Source organism: Eutrigla gurnardus (assembly GCF_963514095.1).
Source record: "Eutrigla gurnardus genome assembly, chromosome: 24".
Lineage (NCBI taxonomy): Eukaryota > Metazoa > Chordata > Actinopteri > Perciformes > Triglidae > Eutrigla > Eutrigla gurnardus.
Window position 1 is genome coordinate 9,416,542 of NC_139935.1, and position 15,488 is coordinate 9,432,029.

At 44.0% G+C, this 15,488-nt stretch overlaps 1 protein-coding gene across 1 annotated transcript in view; it reads right to left on the reverse strand.

Moving 5' to 3' along the window:
- LOC311010055 (scavenger receptor cysteine-rich domain-containing protein DMBT1-like) overlaps positions 1 to 12,588 on the reverse strand; it is a gene marked incomplete at both ends in the record, with an annotated part of 528,569 nt that extends 515,981 nt beyond the window's left edge. Inside the window, 4 exons of the mRNA XM_084004536.1 lie at positions 7,377 to 7,664; positions 7,742 to 7,774; positions 12,358 to 12,478; positions 12,580 to 12,588. Of these exons, the coding sequence (XP_083860662.1) occupies positions 7,377 to 7,664; positions 7,742 to 7,774; positions 12,358 to 12,478; positions 12,580 to 12,588 (451 nt within the window). The remainder of the gene's footprint in view (positions 1 to 7,376; positions 7,665 to 7,741; positions 7,775 to 12,357; positions 12,479 to 12,579) is intronic.
- Positions 12,589 to 15,488: the final 2,900 nt, after the last annotated feature.

A 15,488-nucleotide genomic window follows, 5' to 3' on the forward strand; every position in this document is an offset into this window, starting at 1 on the left:
TATCAACACCAGAATGGGAAGATGAGAGTGATCGGTTATGGGTCCCGCACACTAACACCAGCAGAGCAGGGTTACCATCTTCACAGTGGCAAGCTCGAGTTTCTAGCCTTGAAGTGGGCAGTCTGTGATAAATTCAGGGACTACCTGTTCTATGCTCCCCATTTTGTGGTCTATACAGATAATAACCCCTTGACTTACATGATGAGCACTGCTAAGCTTAATGCAGTAGGCCATCGTTGGGTAGGGCAGCTCGCAGACTTTCGCTTTGAAATCAGGTACAAACCAGGCAAATTGAACGTTGATGCAGACACACTTTCTCGTTGTCCCCTTGACATTAACAACTACATGAGTCAGTGTTCACAAAAATTATCGGAGGAGGCAGTGTGTGCCACCTGGGAGGGAAGCAGAACAGCACAGCAGGGGGAAGTAGCATGGGTAGCAGCCCTTAACATCGCATCCCAACCCCAAACTCACACAGAACCTTTCCCGGTGATCGACCATGATGAGTTGGCAAGCGAGCAGCGGAAGGACCCTGTCATCAAGCATATCTTGGAGTTAAAGGAGAAAAACATGGAACTGACTGAGGACAGACGCAGAAATTTGGATAAACACGCAAGAAAACTCTCAAGAGAGTGGAGTAGGCTATCTGTGGAGGATGACCTGCTGTATAGGAGGACTCTTGGTCGTAAACAGCTGGTATTGCCTGCTATCTACAAACAGACCGCCCTCTCTCACCTACATGACAAGATGGGACATGTTGGTGTGGAAAGAGTCTTGAGCCTTGCTAGAGAACGATTCTATTGGCCTTTTATGGTGGACGATATTGAGCAGTACATCACCAGGAAGTGTCGTTGTATAACTCAGAAAAAGCCATCCATGCATGACAGAGCACCCATGGGGATGGGGACCCATCACATCAAGCTCACCCCTGGAACTCGTCTGCATTGACTTCCTCCATCTCGAAACCAGCCGCGGGGGGTACGAGTACATACTGGTGGTAGTTGACCACTTTACCCGGTTTGCGCAGGCATATCCCACTCGAAACAAGGCCGGAAAAACTGCTGCCGACAGGATTTTCAATGACTTTGTCCCGCGTTTTGGTTATCCATCAAAACTCCACCATGACCAAGGCAGGGAGTTCGAAAATGAACTATTCCGAGTTCTTAGACAGTTTGCTGGCGTGAACCATTCCAGGACATCCCCATACCACCCACAAGGCAACCCTGCGGAGAGGTTCAACCGGACCCTGCTGCAAATGCTCCGAACGCTAGGTGACAAAGAAAGAGAGAACTGGAAGGATCACTTGCATCATGTAATTCATGCTTACAATTGTACCAAGCATGAGTCGATGGGCTACTCCCCATACTACCTGCTGTATGGTCGCCATCCACGTCTTCCTGTTGACCTCCTCTTTGGGTTAATGGCAGAGGAAGAAACCAACACAGCAAAAGGATACGCTGAAAAATGGGCGGCAAAAATGACAGAGGCATACAAGATAGCAAGCACCAACAGCCAGCAGTCGAGCGCTAAAGGCAAACATTATTATGACCGGCGGAACAGAGGTGTGACTCTTCAGCCAGGAGATCGGGTCCTTGTTCGCAACGGTTCGATAAGAGGAGGTCCATGCAAGCTAAAGCCCTATTGGGAAAAGACAATCCATATTGTCAGGGAGCAGCTTGGTGACAACCCAGTCTACAAGGTGAGTCCTGAGACAGGGAGTCGTTCCCCTCGTATCCTCCACCGGAACTTACTACTCCAAGTAAATGACCTGCCTGTAGAGCCATCTGCTGAAAACCCACCTGCAAGGTCACAAAAGAGAAGCAAATTGACAACAAAACTACCGAACACGAACGAACAGACACAAGACCAAGAAACAAGTGAATCAGATGAAGAAGAGGAAGGGCAGCGGTATTGGTTGCGAATACCAAGAGAAACACAGAGCGTTGTGAGTGCCATTCCTCACCAGAGGACAACTGATGAGACACAAGATCATCCTGCACAGATAGGAGAAACCATTCATATGGAGTCTGTATCTGAGGGGGAAGGTGTCATGGAGGAAGAACAAGGACAAGATGAAAGTGAGCCACTCACTGATGAGCCTCATGAGGAACAAGAGCTACCGCAGGTCAATGACCTTGACAGAGAAGTTCAGGAGGCTCAGCCTGCCACCCAGCCTACACTGAGGAGGTCCACTAGAGACAGGCACCCAGGCCAGATGTTCACTTACTCGTCCCTTGGTCAGCCAACTTATCAGCCACGCCTCATTGTCAGTGCAATAGGGACTCAGCCCACAGTTTACACCCATCAGTATCCACAGTCTTACTTCTATCCATTTCAAACAGCACCCATCATCCCACCCACATATCTACCAGTTACCTATCCTATCCACTGCTGTTGAGTGACACTATATATAGACACAAGGTTTGATGTGTGTTAGGTTAGTGAAGGTACTCAGTTCATGGTGAAAGATGTGAGAATTTTTTGAAATGTATTGTTAGGTGCAAGTGTCGGGAGCCACTTTTGTTTGTGAGGGAGTGTGTGGTACACCCAAAAATAGTGCGACCACTTTGTGTTTATTTATTGGAGACAGCAAGGAAAAAGTTATTTATTTTATTGATATTGATATTGATGTCATTTCCCAGGATTTAATATTATTCCTAAAAATAGTATGTGATTACCACATTGTATTTTCATATAATGAGGAAACATGGTAAATGTAAGCAGCACTCAGGTGGAACCTTTGTCACGGGAGCAGTTGCGCCCTGGGTGGTCTCAGGTGGGAACTTCCGGCTACGCCTCAGATCCGATCTTGATGACAACATGAACGCAACGTGTCGTTATTGCTGCTGAAATTTATCTGTGTTTTACAGGATCTGTATTTGCTACTGTGGTACCATTCTTGGGACCCGTAACATGTATCTTACCATTTGTGTTTTTCTTTCTCTCCACCTGGGACGCGAGAGTCCGAGAGAGAGAGCATAGCATCTAAAGTCTAGGGTCTACCAGGGGATGAATGAGAATCACTGGACACCCGTCGCATCCGTCGAGCCATCTGCCTGGCATCCCGCACCGAAATCCATCCAGGCTAATGCGATTTTATCCACAAACTCTTGGAAAATACATTCATACACACACACAAACATACAGAGACACATACACATACATACGTACACACCCTGTCACCACAATTAAATGCACACAAAGCATTCTTTCAGTCACACATGAAATACTAAATGGGGAATAAATAAGAGTGAAGCTTGGCAACTGACTGACCGCATATCATTGGCAGTCAACGGCAATTCCATTATCTAACATAGTTCAATTTAATCTTGGTTGATTCAATATCTGATATATGAATTGTTTTATTGAGAGATTGGTGCGAACATCTGAGCTAAAAGTTATAACTTTATTAGATTACTTTTGCCAGTAGACAATATTATACTTGATCCCGGCACTGTGTTTCAGTGCCAATCATTGGTTATCTCTGAGGTTGGCAAATTTACTCCACTCTCCTTTGAGAAGTGGCTGTGGTGACACGGTGTTCTATTAAACACATCTATGGTTAAATAATAATTTAATTTGATTTAGGTGAACCTTAGATAAGGTTAATTTAATTTAATTTAATTGTATCTAAAGGTGATAGACTGGCGTCCTGTCCAGGGTGTACCCTGCCTTCGCCCAATGACAGCTGGGATCGGCTCCAGCCCCCCCGTGACCCTAAAATACAGGATAAGCGGTAGAAAATGGATGGATGGATGGATGTATCTAAAGGTAATAAGAAAAATTTCACAATGCCAAAGGTGGGCTCTGGAACTTCAGGTGCAACTACCCCTCTTATCGTGGTGCAGAAAAGCAACCCCCTCATCAAGGGGATTGCAGAAGTGTCAAAGAAATGACATAAGCGCTGGCCCGAAATTGATCAACCCTGGCCGGTGGAGGGAACCTTTAATTCAGAAGTAATTAAAACAATAAAGGTGCTTGTGTCCACATACAAGGCAGAGCAGAAGATGGGTAGAAAGGGAAAGAAAAGACAGGAGAAGAGACGGATAGAGCTAGGTACTCTGGAGTTGTTTGAGAACGAGGGACAAAAAAAGGCTACTGACATCTAAAGAAAAGAGGGAGAAGCTTGCAGAGGAATTAGGGAGAAATTTGGAGGTTACGGAGAAGCTGCTAGCGGAGACTAACACACCTTTTTCACATACCGCCCCAGTAGAACGTCGCCCACCATAGGAAAAAGGGGTTAAGAAGGCTGCAGACATTCTCATTGAACTGTTGGGGCAGCAAGATAACCCACGAGCCTATGTGTCAAGGGCTCATCAAATGTGGAGAAATGTCACAGGAAACGATCCGGATTTGAACCAGATGGAACAATCAATCCTGTGGGCCAAGCTTCAGGAAGGACTGCCCGTACCAGTGAGAAGAAAACTGGTAGAGGTGGTCGGACTTGGAAGCATGACGAAAAGCATCTACACAGATCATGTAGCACACCAAGTTGAACTACATCGAAAGAAGGAACATGCTCAGAGAGAACAAGACCAGGAAATCCTCAGGAAACTCAACCAAATACAGTTGACAGACAACAAGAAGAAGGAGAAAACACAGGCCCTAGTTATGATGGGACAGCCGCAGCCAATTCAACTAAATCAACCACAGCTACAGCCGATTCAGTCTCAGTTCCAACCGCCCCAGCCACCGATGACAATTCCAATCGTCTCCACTCTGCAACCAGTTGTCGGCCAGCCACCGGCATGGAAAGGACGAGGACGAGGAAACTTCGGAAGAGAAGGCAGAGAGGACCTTTACCAAGGTTATCAGCAACCTGCGAGAGCATGCTTCATTTGCGGGCAGTTTGGCCATCTTGCTAGGGCCTGCAACCAGCAAAACAGGGACTATCCCAGAGGAGGCCCCAGAGGGGGATTCAGGGGTCCAGCACAGCCACCCCGGGGGCCGGTGAACCCTTATAGGGGCCCAGAACCTGGATACTAGGGGTGCCCAGAGGACCCAACGAGGAGGTGTCAGCTGGTGGTATCAGGGCCGGAACAAGATCCTACAATATCTGTGAAAGTAAACAATCTGCCATTGAAAGTGATGGTGGATGGCGGAGCAGCTTTCACCTGTATCGGGCCTGAAGATGCTACACATCTCCCCATGTCCGGCAAATTTGTACGAACATGAGACACGAAACACAAAACAGATTGAGCTTTGCTATCAAAATCAAAAGATTACAATACCCATACTGGTGTCAGAACACACTCCCATTGCACTCTTGGGAAGAGATGCTTTATGCAGATTGAACTGTACAATACGATGTACGCCAGACGGCTGTCTGATTGTCGTGCCATATGATGTTTGCCACCAACTACTCATGACAACAGAAACAGAGGCTCCTTCAGTATTTTGGATTGGAAATCTCAGTCAAGAGCTAATGGAGCCCGCCAGATTGTGGGAGAAGTTTCTATCGGCAAATGTACCTGATGCTCAGCTCTCTGAATACCCACATCATTGCACACTCAAGTACTTCAAGTATGCGGCCCAATCGGATTCAGATGAGTGGTTGAGCCAACAACCGAAGCAAGTTCCACTCAGCTCTAGTTGCATAATTTTGGGACCACAAGGAGCTGCTATGAAAATAAACAAGGATGAGTATCTTGGCAAAGAATATGACATTGAAGGAGGCATCCCTCACGTGACACTGATGATAGCCAAAGATTATGTACAGAAACACCTAGGAACAATGATGACAAAATCAGAAGATGTCATATTTCTTCCAACAAAAACCCTGCCATTTGGGAAAGCAAAGATCAGAGGTTCATAAAGATTATGATCTCTGCCCAAGGACTGGGACAAACACAGGCGGTACGATTGACACAAGAATCAATACTTAGCGTCAAGTCAGATGCAGATCGCCTGAAAGAAGAAATGTTGCAACAGGTACCAGACTGCTTGTGGTCAAAACACAGCACGGATATTGGACTCATGAAGTCGGCCCAGCTGGTTAAAGTCGAGCTCCGATCCGGAGCCTGGCCCCATGGAAGAACCAGTACCCACTGAAGGAGGAGGAAATCCAGGGGATTGAACCACAAATTGAAGGACTGTTACGAGCAAATGTTTTGAAGATAACTCAGAACCCTCAGAGCAACACGCCGCTGTTGCCAGAAAAGAAACCAGATGACTCCTATTGCTTGGTGCACGATTTGAGGGCAGTGAATGAAGTTGTGGCTGACTTTCCAGCAGATGTAGCTGATCCACATACCCTATTGGCTCAAATCCCTCCAACTGCAAAGCACTTTACAGTGTTAGATTTGTGTGGAGCTTTCTTCAGTGTTTCCCTCAGTATTGAATCCCAGGGCTTGTTCGGTTTCACAAAACAGGGAAAGTTTTATCAATATCAGAGGCTCCCTATGGGGTACAAACACAGTCCTCACATGTTCAATAAAGTGTTAAAAGAAGATTTAGAGGGTATAGGTCAGATATTGAAAAGTACTGTTATTCAGTATGTGGATGACATCATCATCTGTTTACCAGATAGAGATACATGTCATGAAGACTCAATCAAATTACTGCAGATTTTGGCACAGAAAATTAGTTTTCTCTCCAGTTTTTGATTTCTTAACATGAAAATTGAATGAAAATGAGTGCATAAAAATAATACACCTTTGTTGCGCATTGTTGCGGTAACAAACCCCACTAAAATGGTAACTGGTTGTAACTGTATTACTTATTCAGCACAAATGTGTTTTTTAAATTAACATGATGTTGAAGATCTTTCATAAAATGTGTTTTGTAATGAAATAAAGAGAAATATTTTAAATAGACTGCACTTTTTGTATTTATTCCCATTGTTGCATGTTGTTTCTCCAAAATAACATACCTAAATCTACCCCCTATTATTATAATTTGTCTAAATTATGTGTTGAATTGTTCAATGTGCTCTATGACAGGTAATAAAATGTGTGGAAATATTTTTTTTCTCTATTATTTCATATATCATGCAATGGAGGGGAACATTTCCAGGCTCCACTGCCGTCCTGAAAAAAAAAACATTATGACCACCATTGTTTCCATGAGGTCAAAGGAACTTTTCATTTGGAGGGCAGAGACTTTTTATATGAGACACTAACTTTGTTTTGAAGCACGACTTCAATGTTTTGAGTGAGTTCTGACCTTTTGCAGGTGAGTTATGGTGTTGTGTTGGAACATGGAAGCAATTTAGACAAATCAGGTTCTGAGAATATTAACAAAGTTTCAAGAGATGAGCCAAAGAAATTGAAACAAACTGTAACACCAGAACACATGTTTAGAACACCACAGCCTGCAGCACTGACACACAGCAACATTACTGATGATGTCATAGATGATGTCACTGAGGGGCTTACCTGAGCAGGTGAGATTCAGGATGTAGGAAGAGGAGACTGATGTTGCACACTCCCTCAGAGTGGATCCAGAATGAAAACAGTCAGACCTGATCCACCACACAGGTCTGAATGAGGACTCCTCTCTCCGTCCTACAGAAACAGCAGAGCCACAGTCCAGCTCTCTACAGACAACAGCTGCTTCCTTCAGGGTCCAGTCATAGCCATCCACTGGTCTCCAGTCTCCCTGTCTCACCTCCAGTGTTCCAGCACAGCGACTGGCTCCTCCCATCAACCTGACATCATCAGGCTCTGAACAGAAAGAAGAGTCGTCAGTGAAAGAAGTGAAGATTCTGCTTTCTTTCTCTCTTGTTAATTTCTCTATTTACCTGTTGAGTTGTGATTTCCTTCAACCTGGAGTCCTGGAAAAACATATATATTGTTTTCATTCAATGAAATAAAATCAACAAACATGTTTTCAAATGATGTTGAAGAGAGCGAATATCTGGTCGATGTGACCACTGCTCTTTGAAAATCCTGTTTGTGTCCACTCCTGCATCCATCCTTCTGAGGACAAGCAGATGATGGAGGGAGACAGGAGAGAGACAGACAGCAGATGATGGAGGGAGACAGGAGAGACAGACAGCAGATGATTGAGGGAGACAAGAGAGAGACAGACAGCAGATGATGGAGGGAGACAAGAGAGAGACAGACAGCAGATGATGGAGGGAGACAAGAGAGACAGACAGCAGGTGATGGAGGGAGACAGGAGAGAGACAGACAGCAGATGATGGAGGGAGACAAGAGAGAGACAGACAGCAGATGATGGAGGGAGACATGAGAGAGACAGACAGCAGATGATGGAGGGAGACAAGAGAGACAGACAGCAGATGATGGAGGGAGACAAGAGAGAGACAGACAGCAGATGATGGAGGGAGACAAGAGAGAGACAGACATGGAAATATCCAAATCACATGTCATTACTAACCCTTTGCAATAATCAATCATTACTTTTGAAAATCTTCATGGAAAATTAGTTGAAAAGTGTGTTTTAGGGTCACAAAGGTGACCGGTGGGATAATGTCTATGTTAGCATATTTCTCCTTCACAGTCTTATAAAATACTTCTAAAATGTAAAACTCTGTTTCTGGCAGCATCTCCATCATCGCCACTAAAATACTTCATCACATGCTAGTGTGACTATTTTACATATCAAGTCCTTTTATAAAGGTTCCACCTGGAACCCTTTTGGAAGGTTCTACCGACAACCCCACATAAAGGGTTATACCTAGAACTGTGTGTGTAAGGTTCCACCCAGAACCCCCCATGAGAGGTTCTACAAAGAACCCACGCCAGGAGTTCCACTAAGAACCCTTTCATATTTCAAGGGTTTCATCTAGAACCTGCACAGGGAGTTTTATTCTTATAGTTATATATAATTATCCATATACATGTGTACACAATCTGTGTGGCACGCTAGTCCATTTATAAAAATGAATATATTATTGGTTTCACAGTCGTTGGAAAAAAGCATGTCATTTGAACCAGACCGCTAGAGAGAGCTAGAGGGCCATCAATCCCACCGTCTGAATACACGGAAGTACATCTCTCATGTGAAGAGATGCACAAAGATGCTCCCGAAGTACAAAGCTGAAATCTAAAAACTGCAGTTTAAGAGCAGCAGAGAACTTTACAGAGGATAACATGTTTGAGAAATATAATTTGAAAATGTTATGGAATGTAAGGGCAGAGAAGAAAATGCACTACAAAGAGATATGTTTCGGTTTTTGTAGCATTATTAAATAATTGTTTCAGACCCCATTGCACTGACATAAGAAATGACTAAGGAATGTTTGTTTCTGTGTGAAGTTCACAATATTTTTCTGATGAAAATATTAATGTTAAAAATGTTGGCTCACTAGGGAGCCTTGTCTGGGTCATGTGTTCTTGAGAGCCAAATCATCTGTTTTTTAAAAAAAAATTGGTATAATAAACTTTGATTGCTAGTATATATGTTGTTGTATTTATTAAATGAGTGAGCTATAGTAGGCCAATGAAGTGACAAGGTTATAATGGTGGAAGTGTATGGTGATATATCTGGCCCTCTGGTCGTGAGGTGAACATTTGTGTGTCCTTCCCTTTCATCAAAGCTGCCCTCCCTGTTCTGGATTAACTGCTTTTTACTTCCCTGTGATCAAAAGCAAGGAAAACATGATTGATGTATGTAATACAAAAAACAAACAAACAAGAAATAATAAATAACTGACGTTCGAATATTCCCTTTAGAAAAACACATATATTTGAACTTCTTATTCAAATTTCTGGTTGCGCATTAGGCACGTCAATAACAGGACAAATTAATACAATGAAACACTTGTATTGGTAATTTATTTAAATGGGACGATACAGGTAACTCACGATTCGATACTGTGACGATATTTGGCCCACGATAATTATAATATCACGATACACGATATCTGCAATATTCGATATATTGCGAGATATTTCATCAACGATATATATCACGATATGTGACTGAAAAAGTAAAAATATGCATAAAAAGGAAAATGTCTTATGCATTTATTCCAAAACTTTGTACAATGTACAAATGAATAAACACTGTCCAGCTGGAAACAGTAAAGTGCATGAAAATTAATAACATGTCTTATGTAAACCAGTGCCTTCTGATACTGAAAAGTCAGTAGCAACTTGTTTTATGTAAACTTGGGCCCGTTTTAGTTTAACAATAGCTAAACAAGATAAGAATAACAAAATTAAATGAAATATTGGGCACATTTCAGTTTGCAACCAATTATGTGTCGAGTTATGTTCACCCATCCAGTACCTGGGAAGTCGGGCCTCATGCCCTCAGAGCTGGGTGAAAACCGCTTGGAGCTCACAGCAACACCGGGCAGCACACGGCTCCGGGGATCCACACTTGTGGACCCTCCGGCAGACGGTAAACTCTAAAGCCCAAGTTATGCTTCCGCGTTGACACAACGCTGGGGCTTGCGGACCCCTTACGTCCTTGCGGACCCCCCTTACGTCCATTGCAAGGGCATGACGTGCACCTCCCAAAAATCCTAGACGCGCGTCGAGGCGACGCAACACCGCTAACTACATCCGCTGGAGACCGCTTTTCCGATTTCCACGCATAAACACCGCCATTTAAACTTTTAATAGGCTACTTTTATTGTTTGCACCTTGTTTTATTGTTTGCACCAAGTTCTGAAAAATTGTGGATGTTTAAAACCGGAAAGTAATAGGCTATAATGAGGGAACGACGATATACGTCAAGAGTCTCGGTCGGTCGGTCAGTCCTTACAAAAAACATAGCGCCCTCTACCGGTGTGGCATTGAATTGCATTTCGACACATAAACCCAACGCAGAACCATCACGGTCTCCAAGCAACTGCGTGGCCTTTGCGTGGCCATTGCGTGATCACTACGCAGAAGCATAACCGAGCCTTATGACGTGCCGCCCGGAATCCTGCCCGTAAATAGGAAATCAAACCTGGCCGAAAAGTGGGCCCTTATGCCCTCAAGGCTGTGTGAAACACGCTTGGAAGTCACACCAATCCCCGGGCAGCAGGCTCCGGAAAACCATAAACTCTTTGACGCACCGACGGGAGTCTAAAAAAACCCGTGGACCCAAAGTATCGATATTTGCCGTCAGTGTATCGATTATTTATTGCGAGAGAGAGCACAACAATATATATTGCAATACCGATTTTTTTTCCCACCTCTAATGTTACCTACAAAAATAAGGAAATTAACTGATGGCCAAGACCGCAGGCCTCTCTCTCTCTCACCCCATCTTTCCCTTCCTCCCTCCCTTACGCTCTCTCTCTCCCCCTCCCTCCCTCACGCTCTCTCTCTCACCCCCTACCTCCCTCCCTCTCTCTCTCTCTCTCTCTCTCTCTCGCCCTCCCTCCCTCATGCTCTCTCTCTCACCCCCTCCCTCCCTCACGCTCTCTCTCTCACCCCCTCCCTCCCTCACGCTCTCTCTCTCAACCTCGCTCTCTCTTCTCTCCCTCTCTCTCTTTCACCCCCCCCCCCCCCCCTCTCTGCACATATCGGTTTAAATGAATGACAACAATAAACAAATACTGTTCAAGAGTTTAGAGCAATTTAAGTTTGTGATTCTTGTCCTAAATATGTCAGGCTTCATTCAGTGGTTGAAACAAATATTATTAACATTAATTGAAGTTTTACAGTATAGAACAGACATTCCCTGACCTCAGGCGCACGCTCACCCACAAAGCAGAGAGTCGCACCACTGTTGTTTTTTTCACATATGATTCGAATATTAATTTTCACATTCGAAATTTTGTTTCGAACAACTATTCAAATATATATTCGAATTTAGAATATTTGTCGACAGCCCTACTTCCCTGTGATCAAAAGCAAGGAAAACATGATTGATGTATGTAATACTCTGAAAAACAAACCAACAAAAAATAAATAATAAATGACTGAAATGGAATGAAAACCTCTGATTGGATGAAAACCCCGTCGAGTGGAGCCTGGCGGTGTATGTGAGCAGTTTGTTCTCATTTAAAGATCCATCCATCCATCCATCCATTGTCTACCGCTTATCCTGTATTTAGGGTCGCAGGGGGGGCTGGAGCCAATCCCAGCTATCATTGGGCGAAGGCAGGGTACACCCTGGACAGGACGCCAGTCTATCGCAGGGCCAACATGTAGAGACAAACAACCATTGATGCTCACATTCACACCTATGGGCAATTTAGAGTCACCAATTAACCTATCTCCATCCTGCATGTCTATGGACTGTGGGAGGAAGCCGGAGAACCTGGAGAGAACCCACGCTTACACGGGGAGAACATGCAAACTCCACACAGAAGGAACCCAGGCCGACCTGGGAATCTAACCGGGGACCCTCTTGCTGTGAGGCGAGAGTGCTACCCACTACACCACCGTGCAGCCCCATTTAAAGATCCAACACAAATAATATCACATCATCTTTAAAGCAGAGTCATACCTGAGTTCCACAGCAACAGCACCAGCACCAACAGGGGGTCCATGATGTGCAGGTAGACCGTCTGTCTGCCAGCCTGTCTGTCTCTGCTCTGATAAAGACCTGTGCTGTCCTCAATGTAGATCTGTGTACAGGAAGAGGTGGAGCTTTACTCTTTACTTAGAAACATTTCTCAGAACTGCATTTCTGGGAAACCAAAAAACTTTCGGACAAGAATCTGCCTACTGAGGACATATTATATGACTGTTACTATGACAACCAGTAAACATGGAGATGTTCCTCTGAGATTAATGCTGTCAGTGTGGTCTTATCATTTTGATCGATGTTTCAACATCAGCAGTCTTTCAGAGGAGACTGGATTACAGCTTATATTAACTGTTGATGGATCTATTGAATGTTTTAGTAATCAATCATTGAGTCTATAAAACACCAGTAAACGGTATAAAATGTGCAGCCCAGTCTGTCAGAATCCGAGGTGAAGTCTTTAAATGTCTTGTTTTGTCCGACCAACAGTCCAAAAGCCAAAGAGATTCAGTGGATGTGGATCTCTGCAGGAAGCTCCGAGCTGTCCATTCCTGTTGGATTCCTTCTAACTTCTGAATTCAAACATCGTCCCTCAAACTCGTAGCAGGAAAATGATGATGAGAAACGGTGCAGGATGAGATTTGAGTGTTTCAGTTTGTCGTCTCCTTGTTGACTGCAGTGTGTGTGTAAATGCTGCTGTAACTGACTGTGTCTCAGTCAGTTCACTGACATCATGTTTCAGTCTGACTTTGACTTTCATTCGTCCTTCATAAAGCAGCAGGATGTTTTCAGCTCTGCTGCTTTCTTTATTCAGAACACCTCATATTTTATTGCTCTGGAGGCTCATTTTATTCTGAACCTGTAAATCTGTTTGTGTTGTTTTAGCTGCATTCGGCCTCCAGAGGGGTTCCACCTTTGTCACGGCCTCCTGCACCGCTTTAATCTGGCGCTCAAATACTATAGAAAACAACTTTGACAGCTACGGTGGCTGAGGAGGAACATACAGGGTGAACTTTACAATAGTGATCCAGCGCTTTATCAATACATTACAACCAGAATCAAAGAGAGGGAGTGAGGGGGGCTCACAGTCTGGTTATGGGACCAGCTGGTCATAAACTGATGCGGTGAACCTTTGCTGAACAACATGAACAGCTTCATGAACACAATTCAATAACATTCATGAATATAGGCCAGAGATCTTCAACATGGGGTCCGGGACCCATAGGGGGTCCACGGATTTCCAGCAGGGGGTCCCCAACATTATTTGATCTTTTTTTCTTACAAAATTAAAAATATGTTCAAAAATACACATTAACATTAATACAACATCTAATAAGCAAATATTAATGTTAATTGTTGTGTAAATGTGAAATTGTGATGTAGAAATGCCAATATAGATTTACAATATGTTCTGTAAATATATATTTCTGTCAACAATTATTATTTTAATGGCTAAGCATTGCATACATACATCATTACAAAGTACCTGTATACATGGCACTATAGGCTGCACTACACATTATTATTGGCCCGGCTTAATAAGGAACATGATTAATATGATATGTAATAGGGGGCCCTCCACCGTGTCACTATCAGCCAAGGGGCCCTTGGCCTGGAAAACGTTGAAGACCTCTGATATGAATGAATGTAAAAATATGGTCACACTGTTTAAATAATGACAGTAGGCTACTTCACTGGATGGAAACTTGGAATGAGCAGTGGGATAACCGGAATGAACACATTAGTTTCCCAACAAAGTGACTGAGATACAGATAAGACTGATAGATCCTGGATCTTAGCCCGGTCTGGAGCAGGCTAGCTCCACAGGATACATCTCCATGGTGACCGATGCCATGACATGAGACATACTTTCATGGAACTGGATCAAGGCTAACTTCAGCCAGGATCTGGACCTCTGGACTCTGGACCTAACCCCGGACTCTGAACCTGACCCCGGACTCTGGATCTGGACCTCTGGACTCTGAACCTAACCCCGGACTCTGAACCTGACCCCGGACTCTGAACCTGACCTACGAGTCACCATGGAAACCAGGAGAGTTAGAGATATTACTTTTGTGTTTATGGAGAAAACAAGCTCATCCTTAGAAAGCGGAGCAACACAGCTGCAGCAACGGAGCAATAGTTGGTCTGGGAAGCAAATGTAGACCGAATTAAATACTCATTTGATTTCAAAGTGAATAACATTTTCTTTTTAGGTCCACAGCGCAGTACAGCGGCGTAACGGTAAGCAACGCTGACTAATACAAACCCGACTGAGGTTCAGTTCCTGTTGGTCATGGCTGAAAGTTGTGGAAATAAAAAGAAGAGTTTTGATTTAGGTTTAATCCCACAGACACAAAAAGAATGTGGCTGCAGCTGAAAATGAAGCATAAGAATATTGTGCAGCCTAAGGCATGGTTTTAATCATATTTCACATATTAAACAGAGTTAATATCAGTGGCTATTTCTACTTCCAACAGAACGCTGCTTCAACACACAGAAATGTCCTTAAACATTTCAGAAAACTCCCGTTTGCAAAAAACCCTAAGAGTTCTGCAAAGAATCTGGTCTGAGATTACGATATGAAATAAAGAAATGTAAGGCCGGAGAATATTGTTCAGATGTGTGATGGATGGTGAGGTAAAACTGAAGAGTTCTACTAAGTAATCAACATCCTCTCCAGACGCGAGGCTGCTAGAATCACTTGTGCTTCCATATCGATGGTTGACGAGGAAAGGACTCTGCAAGTTTCCACAGCTGGTTCAGGATCAGCAAAATGGAGGAGACAGATTGGGAGAAACTCAGTCTGTTGAAGAAAACCTGCCAGCGAGCAGGTTAGCTTCACAGAGTCAGTTACCATGGTAACAGTTTACTGATAAGGAAACGTCAGCCTGTTAAAGCCTGAACGTATTAAGTGTATGTTGCAATAACAGCTGAGTGGAAGGAGAGGCGGTTTGAGGGGGAAGGGGGTGGAGCTGCTGATACAGCTGATAACGACACACACGTGCACGCGCTAGTGCTCGAGACGGCAGAGTGTGTGCAATCAGGAAGTAAGCATCGACACACAGGCACGCCGTCCAAGTTTACCTCCGGCCCGACTTTTTGATTGA